General features: G+C 48.1%; 1 protein-coding gene across 10 annotated transcripts in view; it reads right to left on the reverse strand.

Annotated features, from left to right (window-relative positions):
- The window catches only part of CD93 (CD93 molecule), a 33,692-nt gene extending 29,138 nt beyond the window's left edge, over positions 1-4,554 (reverse strand). For 3 of the 10 annotated variants that reach the window (XM_042931765.1, XM_042931764.1, XM_042931763.1), the window contains exon 1: positions 2,304-4,553. In XM_042931765.1, the coding sequence (XP_042787699.1) occupies positions 2,304-4,216 (1,913 nt within the window). In that variant the 5' untranslated portion in view covers positions 4,217-4,553. Of the gene's footprint in view, positions 1-260; positions 547-594; positions 2,116-2,303 lie in introns of those variants that run through there. The other 7 variants (XR_006200590.1, XR_006200591.1, XM_042931761.1 and 4 more) reach the window with 7 other exon arrangements.
- Between the last annotated feature and the right edge of the window lie 6,776 nt (positions 4,555-11,330).

Here is an 11,330-nt window from a genome sequence, read left to right on the forward strand (position 1 = left end):
CCCACACAACAGACAGCCAAGGGTCCTGGGGCCAGTGGATATAAGCCTTTGTCTCCTGAGTGTTACACACCAGTATTTCAACTGAAATCTAAATAATATTAGATGTCTTTAAAAAGCAAAGTTCCAAACACCTTGCTAAGTCCTCCAAAACCTTCATCTTTCTGTATACTCACTCCTTCAGTTACTCTTTTTCCAAAAAAAAAAAAAAAGAAAAAAATCTGAACTATAGAATTTACATTTCAATATTGGCAAAAGGATATTTACTTAACTCTGGGGGCCGGCTGTTCACCTGGCAGCTCTTCCTGCCCCAGGTGTCCTCCTCTGGAACAGATGTGTTTCTAAGGCAAAGCCAGAAACAATAGGGCACCCTGGTTTTGAGAGGCAGACTTGGGAATCCCCGGAAGGAAACACATTCTTAATCTGTTCTGCATGGTGACAGCAACAAGCCTGCAGGTGACCTGAGTCCTCCTGGTGCTACTCAAGCGGTTGTGGGCAGAGAGGAGGGCGCTTGTTGGGATGAGCGCTGGGTGTTGTATGGAAACCAATCTGACAATAAATTATATTAAAAAAATTAAAACTCCTCTAATATAAAGTAAAAAAAAAAAAAAAAAAAAAAAAAAAGCTCTGATCATCGGTGAATCCCACGGCTACTTTCCAGTGACCCAGGCAGAACCACATGAGGAGACAGTGCTCTCCACCACTACCTCAGGAGGGGAAATCTTCACAAGCAAGCATTTAAAAAGGAGGATATAAATTAAAATTGCTTCAGGCAGTTTTTATGGTTGCAAAAGATTTGAATTATTCTTTTTCTCTCTCCTTCTCTTCTCCCCCGCTTTTTTAAGAACAAGAGAAAAATATGACAAATGTTCTTTAAGCAGCACAGGGCCAGCGTCCCTCCTGTCTGGTCCCTGACCTGGTTGCAAGCTATAGCCACAAATCAGGAATCACACCCTCAGGAAGCAATACCAACTGTGAGCTGTGTTAAAATGCTTTATGATGCCAGCTTTCAAAGCTCAGCATCTCATCTCCCTCATACAGTGTTAACAGTCAGAATGAGAGACTTCTAGGGGCTTCATCCATCTACAATCAGAGCATTTAAATCCAGAGCACAATGCAGGGAAGGCAGGTGGCATAGGAGAGACGACTCTGACTTTTCTCCTTGTGGGTGTTCACCTCATTAATAGTGTGTATTAACACAAGTGCATTTAGATGGATTGATTCAAGTATTTGTGAAACAAACCCCAGGCCTCTCTCTCCAGCTCTTTGGATTACTGGCTTTCAAAAACACTTTCAACTCACTTCATCCTTCTCCCACACTTTCCAGACTTCACTTGCAAAGAAACCCAAAACTATTAGCAATGTTAAGAACTAGGAGATGCAATTTGTAAACTTCCAGCATCCTTGCTACTTGAGCAGTCCAGGGTACTATGGTCATTCTGGAGGATTTCAACAAGGTCAAGCTTATCAGGGCTTGTGATGGGAAAATACATGAATGCAAATGTAAAGAAATGTTTCCAGTCCTCAATATGTTCCTTTTGACAAAAAAAGAAAAGCTTTTTACATCATTAAACAATGATTTAGTCTCCGTTATACCAAGAGGAACAAATCATTTCAACCCTAATTAGCATTAGCAGACAGCCTTTTCTCCTCAGATGTTCAAGCGAGCAGGGAAGCAGTTTAGAAGGAGCCCCATTAGCACCTGATTTGTAACTCATTCATCCAGAATCAGTGGGAAATGTGAAATTGGTCACATTTGAATTTGCAAAGGGAAAGTGAGTAAGAATTGTTAACATCCACAAAATTCCAGAAATCACATGCAAACCCATTGCTTCTACTTCAGGATTACCACGCACAAGTAGAAAATACCTGTATATTCCAAGGTGCTAGGCTTTTAAGAATGTTTACAACTGTTTGCTAAGATTCCAGTCCAGTCTTTGGGAAGGATGTGGGTCGCCCCTTCCGATGGGGTGTGGAAAGCTCTGAGGTTGGTGATGGCCGACTGTCAGTGTCCCTGGGGCTGCCTCACCTTTCAGCAGTCCGTCCCTGGCGTTGGACTATGAGAAACAATGATGACAGTATTGGAAGCCGCTTTGACCCGCCTTGCACATCTAGACCCTGGGAGAAACCCGCGTGGTCCACGTACCAGGCAGGGAAAGAGCCTCAGTGAGTGCCTCTGGGCCAAAGGGTTTAGACAGCGCCTGCCCCTTGTGCTCCGCCTGCTTTGTATGGTGGTCCTTGCCCTCCCGCCTCCCTGCACCTGCCCACCCTCCTGCCCCCTGTAGGTGATCTGAGGCCTCCTTTACCTGTACTGATTCTCCAAGGCCCTGTTCTCAGCCCGCTCTGGAGCCCAGGAGTAGCTGTCAGCAGCGTTCTGGGGCTTTTTCTCCTTCTCCTCCTCCCTCTTTGCTTTCCGCTTGCGATAGACCAGAAGTCCAAGAGCCAGAGCTAGTAAGAGTAAGATGGCTACCACTGTGCCCAGGATATAGAACAAAAGCAGCTTTTGCCCATCGGTGCCGTTGTCACTTTGTTTGGCCTCATCCATATTCTCCCCACGATCTGTGGTAGCCTTGGGGTGATGGGTGATGGACTCCATCCATTCACCAGGGGGCCCACTGGGAGCCAGCATGTCAGGCGCAGTCAGGGTGGTGGGAGCCTCAGATGGGAGGGAGGGTCTCTTCATGGTGGGTGGCTCCTTGGAGGTGCCCTCGGAGTCCCCGGTGGGCCTGGATATTGTGGAAGAATACACAAGATTCCCCTCTCTATCTCCCATATCCTCTCCCTGGGGAGGCCCAGTCTGTGGTGCCAGAGACGTGGACCCTGCGGTACATGAGACCCCATCTGGGCCCAGCTCCCAGCCCGGCAGGCAGCTGCAGCGGAAGGACCCCTGCGTATTGAGGCACAAGCCCTCACAAAGGCCATGCTCCGGGCCCTCACACTCGTCCACATCCAGGCACTGTGTGCCATCCTCCCCAGCCAGGACATAGCCCTCCTTGCAGAAGCAGTGGAACGAGCCATCCGTGTTAGTGCAGTCCTGGGAGCAGGGCGAGTGACCAGAGGCACACTCGTCCACATCCTGACAGGCCTCCTCCCCAGGGCCACGGGGCTCATAGCCCACCCAGCACTCACAGTGGAAGCCCCCAGGGGTGTTGACACACTCTTGTGGGCAGGGGGAGTCCTGGCACTCGTCCACATCCACACAGTCCTGCTGACTTGAGTCCAGCTGGTAGCCTTGGGGGCAGAGACACGTGTAGTTCTTCCTGTGGGGTCCCAGGACACAGGTGGCTGCCCCTTTGCAGGGACTGGAGCTGCAAGGGTTCCGGGAGGCACAGGTCACTAGGTCATCCAGCAGCCTGAATCCCGGCCGACAGCCACAGCGGAAGGAGCCATCACCACCCTCGAAACAGTCTTGCTGGCAGCCCCCGTTGTTGAAGCTGCAGCCGTACTTGGGGCTAACACAGAGGGGGCCTGAGCTGCCCCAGTCGAACACATCTGAGGCCTTCTCCTTACACAGGAAGTAATGCTCCCGACCCTCGTCCCCATCCCCACAGGCCACGTTAGCCACAGAGGCAAAAGGCACAGTGTCCAGGGAGGAGCTGGTGGCCTGGAACGGGGTCCTGTATTCCACCCGGCCTGGGCCCCCCAGAGCCAGAGGCTGGCACATGCCTTTGAAACTGAACTTGCACACAAAGCCCTCGATGTTGCTTCCAGGAGAGTTTGGGGTCCCACAGGGGCCCTCAGACCATTTGGAGAGGTGGCTGGCATGAGACGGCAGAGACAGATAGAGCAGCAGGGATACACAGCGCCTAGAGACGCAGGAGCTCCTGACCTCCCTGTTCCAGTTGGTGTAAAGTGTGTCTTCCCCGCCGCCCACCCAGCTGAAGCCTTTCAGCGGCAAGCTGGAGTCTAAGCACTTTGCCTTTTCGCGCTGGAGCCCGATCCAGAACTTGCCCATCCGAGCTTCTAGGGCCTCCTCCAACTCCAAGAGCTGGGCCAGGGCTCGCTGGATGTTCCAAGCCTCCTCTTCACTCTTCACGGTGGCCAGGTTTCCCCCATTCTTGCTGCAGTGACTCTGGGCCTCGGCGGCACTCAGCTTGCCCCAGTGGGCTGTGTAGCAGGCATTCCCCGCGCACACCACAGCTTCCCCGGGAGCTCCAGCCCCCGCCCAGGGCTGGCCCAGGAGCAGCAGCGGCAGCAGCAGGCCGGCAGAGGTGGCCATTATGGCCCCGTGTCCCCTTCAGCGGGAGGCTGGCAGCCGTGCAGTGACAGCAGCTGAGCTGAGAGGAGAACTGAGGGCTCCGACGCAGACGTTCTGGCACAGGGAAGAACACAAAGACCGAGGGCTTTTCACATCCCCCTGACCCAAGGCGCATCCTGTACTGTTGTACTTCTTATTTCTCACCGGATACTGGGGCTTCCTGCAGTGAATAGTTTTCTGACTCCTGTTGCCTTCATCACGGTTTTGTTGTTCGTAAAAGAGGTCAGGCGGCTGTGTTGGGTCCCTGGCTAATCGCTGGGGAAATGCAGAGGCGTGGGGGCAGACCGTTGCAGCTGGGAGACACCCTTCTGTTTTATTTGGGCTCCCTTGTCTTCCCCATCTGCAGGAGGAACTTAAATGGCATGCTACAGAGTGAGTGGAGACTTTTGGGGACTAAGAACTTGAAAAAGCTCACTTAGTAACCCATAATAAAATTCCACTTTGGTTTGCAAACAGCCAGAAGAGAAAAAAAAAATTCTCAGACTTGAGACATGAGGCCACGGATGGTTATAATTTTCAGCCTTTTTTAGAAGCAAACTGGATTTTTCTTCTGCCTATCTCATGTTCCCTTTGGCTTTGGAAGTCTTTTTTCTTTTATCCCCCCCATCATGAACTTTAAATAGATGGGCAGTTTTTAAATAGGAACCGGGCCGTGGGAATCACAGAGTGTCTAACACAATGCCAAGCTCCTAAAGAACATTAAAATAAATAGGGTGAAATTTGGCAGTTTTCAGGGTTTTGTGGTGCATATATTGTGTTGTGAGGTGGCAGTGTCACAAAAAGGCATCAGAAAGAAAAAAAGAAAATGCTTCCGGCCTCATGGCCCTGGACTGGCACTCCTGTCTCCCAGCTCAGGGTTACCAGGAAGGGCCAGAGTTCTGAGAATCCTGGTCACGGCAGGCCCCTTCCGCTCAGCAGCTCATCAAAGGCCCTTGAAGAAAACAAAGGGTGTTCCTCCTGCAGTTCTTCCTGCAGATGTGTTACTCACTGGCGCTGTCTTTGGTTGGGGCACTTCCCCTAGAAGTAGACCCTGACTCAAGGACTGGGGACAAGTCATTCATTTGAGAGGGCAGGTCAGGCAGGGAAAGGGGGGCACCAACACAGGGTGCCTGAGTGCATAGGTGACACTGGGGCTCCTGCACCGTGGTCTCTGGAACACCTGCATCAGTTTTCTGAGCCAAGGAGAGGGGGCTGTGGCAGCTCTCCTCCAGCCCCTTTCCTCACTGGAGGCAACAAGTTCTTGGCACTCTGGGCTGACAGGAATAACCTAGCTGACCAGAGGGAACACTGAAGAGAATTGCAGGGAGCTGCCAAGGGGCTATGGGCATGGCACCAGTGTCTGCTACATCGGCCCTCCACAGAGATCTGAGTTTAGGGTGTTGTGAAGATAATGAACTTGCTGGCTTTCGCCTTCCCAAGACATGCAACGCCCATCTCAGACTCTTGGACACTCATCAGAGGTGTTCCTTATGTTCTTATTTTAATACGATATTTGAGATAGTCCAGAGATTCTCTCCCAGAACCCATAGGATACTCCTGTGTTCTTTGATGCCATCTATCTACCCACTCACCTATCCATCCGTCCATCCATTCACCCGTCCATCTAACCACCCACTCATATATCCAACCATCCATCCATCCATCCATCCATCTATACACCCACTCACCTATCCAGCCACCTAGCCAATGTTATTTAAGCCTCCAGCATGCACTGGGCTGGGCACAGGGATTACAGGAGGGAACTCCTACCTTCATGACCCTTGAAGTCTGTTATATTAGATAGCTATGAACATGTTGAACAGTTGTAGCTATGACACATACACAGAGAGAAGATGAGGGTGTCAGCCGAGATACTGACTTGGTTGGGAAGTGGGAAGTGGGAAGTGGGAAGTGTGACAGTCTCCTCTGATGGAGAATGGCAGTGAAGCTGGAGTCAAAAGGAAGAATAGCGAAGAAGGGGAATGATTTCCATCTGGGGTAACAGCACGAACAAAGGCCCTGTGATATGAGGGTTGTACCCTTTACAAGGGAGTGAAAGAAGGGCTGTAAGACCAAAGCCTGAAAAATGGAAAGGAGGACCCAGTCAAGGAGAAGCTCTGTGAGTCCAAACAATGAAAATTTGGAGTTTTGTTCTGAAATCCATGGGGAAACACCCAGGGGCCAACTTGTTAAGACCTGCATGTAGAAGATTGGGGAACAGGTTGATGGACCCCAGCAATGTGGGGGAATCACTCAGCAGGCAACTGCCGATTTCCAGGCACATATGACAGTCACTTGACCTGGGCTGGTTCCCCTGGATTAGGGATAGCAGATTTAGTGATAAGGATCCAGAACACTCTGTTCTTGGCAATGGATGGAGTAGGAATAGAGGACATGGGAGGTACCCAGTAGGACTTCATGGCTCTCTGCTTATACTACCAAGGGTTGGGGGTCCTAGAAGGCTGTGTCTACTGGAGGCAGAAAAATGGGACCTGGGCCAGAGAACCATTGGAGGGAGGCTGCCTCTTGGGGCTTAGAGTCTCCCTGCCTCCTCAGGACTCTGCATTCACCCCCTTGGGAAGATTGGGAAGTAGCCAGGTTCAGACTACTTACTGTCTGTATAGCACAGAGCTAGATTCCTCAGCTAACTGTTGTGATCCTGCAGGACTCATCCAACACATTGCTTGGTTGGTGCTTAAGGACGTGGGTTGAATCAGTGACTTAGAACTTATTAACCAGTCAGACCCCCAGATCTTTGTCAGGGTATTCTTTTGCTGGCAGTTCTTCATCTTTCACATGGGAACTTTCAAATCAACTACTCTTCACTTAGCCAAGTGTTGACATCATAAAGAAGAAAGTGAAGAAAGGCCATGTGCTCAGTTTATCTATTCATTAACCCAGGGAGAATTGTAAAGCACCAACTGTGAGAAAGACCATGTTCAGTGCAGAAAGCTGCCTTCTCTTAGGCTTGTGGATTCTACTTTATTATCTCCAGTAACCTGGTTATCTAAGCCTCACTCTTGACCCCCCTCATCTGCAAATGACATGGGAACAGGGCCTTTGGATATCTTTCTTACTCTAGTGTCAACAACAGTGAACTCATGTAGTTATGTATCATTCCCTCCTCTGGAGCTGGGAAGAAAGCAGACTAGCAAGAAAGCAGGGACGGAGTCCACTGCTGAGCCCTCACTATGTGGCACAAGGAACCAAACCATCTGTCTAAACCACAAGAGTGCATTTGGCCTCATACTGACCCACTGAATGTTGAATGCAGAACAGTTTCTCTGTTATCTCCTCTCCCCCTGTACCTCACATCTTCTGAATTTCCCTCTGATCCTTGATCCTTCAGTCTCTGCCTCCTGAGCTTGGCTGAGTTAACTCTGCTGGCACCCCATGGCCTGAGGTCTCTAGCTCCAGATGTCCTACTGTCCTCTCCCTGCTGTATACTCCATAAGGATGTGGCAGGAGCATCAGCATGGTGGGGTTGGGAGCACAGTGCTTGTGCCTGTGAGCTCAGCAGAAGAAGGAGAGCTTACTTTTACTAGATAGAACTTAGCTAAGTTCACAAAGGATTGAGGATTGTTTGGATACCAACTTGGAGGAAATTCTGAACATCACATATGGAATCCCTCCATGGATGACAATTTATCACATTTTATTTAAAATGTAGATTTTATTAAGTCTCTCTGAAGATTGATAATTAAAAAACAGGAATCAGCAGTTAGAAGACCAGAGAGCTTTCCTTGGCAGATCTTTGAATACAAGCCACTTTACATGTTCTAGAATAAATGTAAACCTAATAGCATGGTGTAAGCACTGAGCCATGACCCCAAACTGTCTACTTTTATTCTGGACTCTTAATGAGTACTCTGCGCTTTCTTTTTAAATTGTCCTAAAATGTACTTCATACAGTGTTCGGAATGGATCCATTCCAGTCTCTAATATGGGGATAGTTTAATCTCAATTATTCTGGAGCACAGTGATCGGTTTGTGGGTCATTCAGGCATCTGATGTCTCTTTTTCTTTATTCTCTAAACTAAAAATTGAATGAAGGTGTGTCCAAAAGGTACACTGCATTTTTCCTGACATACACAGCACGTATCCCCAATATGTATGTCAGTTCATTGTCCCCCTTTTGTATCTTCACTCAGGAAATGTATGTCAGCACCTACTATGTGCCAGGCTCTGTTTTCTGCACAGGGAGGAGGAAGGGACATGGGTTTCGGTACTATTTGATTTTGCACCAGACAGGTAAGACAGAGGACAAGAGGACAGTCCTTGGTAGAGAGGGACAGGCTGGCCGGCCACAGGCTCTCATCAGCAATTCTCTTGCTGAGTGAAGGACACCTTCTAGAGGTGACCCAGGTAAGTCGGGGGCCTGAGGTGGCTGCCAGGGAGCAGTGCACTTCACAGGGTCTGCAGGGAATTTCAAATAGTAAAGTACTAAAACTGATTCAATGATGGTTTTGTTTTTATTGTCTTTTTACTTTTGCCAATTCCCACCAATTCTAAACAAGATCAGTGATAAAATTCTGCTCCCCAAACACACACACACACACACACACACACACACACACACCTCTGTTGCTCTACATTCTAAACAATTGTGGTGGTTACTGTTATTTTATTTTTTAAAGCTTATTTAGTTACTTTGAAAAAGAGAGAAGGGCAGTAGAGTATGAGTTGGGGAGGGGCAGAGATAGAGAGGGAGAGAGACAATTCCAAGCAGACTCCATGCTGTCATCATGGAGCCCCACACGGGGCTTGAACTCACAAACCGCGAGATCATGACCTGAGCCAAAACCAAGAGTCAGACACTTAACCGACTGAGCCTCCCAGGCACCCCTGTTTAATAATGTATATGCAAGCTTCAGTGCAGCACCTTGTAATTACATAACCTTTAATAAACATTGTATTTTCTGTGGAAGCTTATTTGGGAAATTCTCAGTGGCAAAGCAGGACTCCACCCCACATGGACCACACCTTCCACAGACCTGTGGAGCAAGTTCACAGTGGCGGGGAATTGTTCAGCCGGCTCAGTCTCCAGCTCCTCTAGCAGATTCCCAACAAACAGTAACAGCACAGAGTCTGTAGAGAGAAAGACACAGAGCTCAAGCCACTTGTATTCCATCACTGTCTGTGGCCACTTGGGTTATTTGTGATTGAAAGCTTAAACCAGGGGAACAGAGATAGTTAATTGAATCTGAGTATTTTTTTTTTCTTTTCAACTGAAGCTTCACCTTTTAAAATAAATGGTTTAAATTTTTTTAAAATGTTTGTTTATTTTTGAAGAAAGAGAAACAGAGCATGAGTGGGGGAGGGACAGAGAGAGGGAGTCACAGAATCCGAAACAGACTCCAGGCTCCAAGCTGTCAGCACAGAGCCCAATGCGGGGCTTGAACTCACAAACCACGAGATCATCACTTGAGCTGAAGTCGGTTGCTTAACCAACTGAGACACCCAGGCGCCCCTAAAGTACATGATTTTAAAATGAAAAAACAGATAAAGAAAACTCACTAATAGTGATCGTGACATGATCATTTCTGAAAGTTACGGCATTAGACAGAAGAGTGAGCCACTGCACTCACCCACCCAGGGTGCAAGTATGCTCAGGCGTCCCAAGGGGCAGCTTGTGGATTTTTTGCATTGAAGGGATAGAACACATCCATCCTTGGTTCAAATCCCACTGGGTCACTTAGTAACTGTGTGACCTTAGGCAAGCTGCTGAACCACTCTGTTATTCATTGTGTAGTAAAACAATCTGTGACTGTTTTCTCAAATGCAATTGGAGACAATGCAGTGTCATTTTCCTAGGTCTTTGTGAGGATTATTAAATGAGCTCATACCTCAAAAGCACTCAGAACAGCGCCTGGCAGGAGGTGAGCTACCATCACACCAGGAGACTGAGGAGCTGAGACGACCCAGACTCTCCTTTTACAAGAGTTGGAGCCTCAATCTGGCCATTTGCTGGCTTTGGGATTGGACCCAACCTCTTCACGTCCAGAGATTTGATTTCCTCATCTGAAAAAGAGGAAAATAAGAATCAAGATACCATCATGTTGTGAGCATTAAATTCAAGGAGACAATAGCTGTTAGCACTTCCTGTGGAGGCTGGGGCAGAGCAGATCTTCAGGAGTCAAGAGTCACTGTTACTGTGAATGCAAGGAAACAGAGAAGAGGCAGGCTCCACACCTCCGGCCAGTCCCCACTGAAGAAAAAATGAAAGGGACAAAAAGGCCCCATTACATTTGGTGGAGACTTGGAGCTTTTCTTTTTCAAAGACTTCCCTGCCTTCAAGTCTTGTTTGGCTCCTTGGCTGATTAAACATTCTTCCTTAGAGCATTATTGATTTTTCCACATTTTGTAAATAGTCTCCTAACGTGATTTATCATGCACAATATTTATAGAAAACTTGACTGGGCTGAATGTTGTTTTTAAGGTTAACTGGTGTTCACCTCCTGACAACTGGCTTTGATAAGAAAAGGCCGCTTGTCAGGATTTGGAAAGAGATAAATCACAAAGAGGAATAATGCTTTTCGGCAGGATCTTTTTTTCTTTTCATCTCCAGCAGCAACTCTGTGCTTGAAATACAAGGTTGTAAATCATGCTTCCATGGCTAAGCTGGGCAATTTTCAGGATCTCTTTGGCATTTACAATATTCTCAGCGGTTCCAATAAGCTGTCATAACAAGTTAGCCCTATTTAGACAATATAATTTCATAGAAATACAAATGACCTCTTTGGCCTCACATACCAAGTTTTGATTCTCGGTAAATGAGAACAGTAACACTACAGTTGTTTGCAAGGAGGTCTCACAGGTTGAATAGATATAATTTTACTGCTTTCAGGAAGCTGAGTGGGCAGTCTTGGGGGTTCCTGAGAAGTATAGACTAGACGTAGAGAAGCAGATGTCTCAAGCATCCATCAAGAACAGGCCAGATACCAGGTAGGTCCAGGACATGCTGAGTGGGTGCTAAACCATTTGCAACTGGGAGCCTGGGCTGCAGAGGAGATGAGTGTCCTGCTCCAGGAGCACACAGAAAAGACAGGCCCCATCTTTCTAGGTCAGGGCTGCTGCCTGGCCTCAGTTGGCATCC

The sequence above is a fragment of the Panthera leo genome, chromosome A3 (assembly GCF_018350215.1).
Source record: "Panthera leo isolate Ple1 chromosome A3, P.leo_Ple1_pat1.1, whole genome shotgun sequence".
Classification (NCBI taxonomy): Eukaryota; Metazoa; Chordata; class Mammalia; order Carnivora; family Felidae; genus Panthera; species Panthera leo.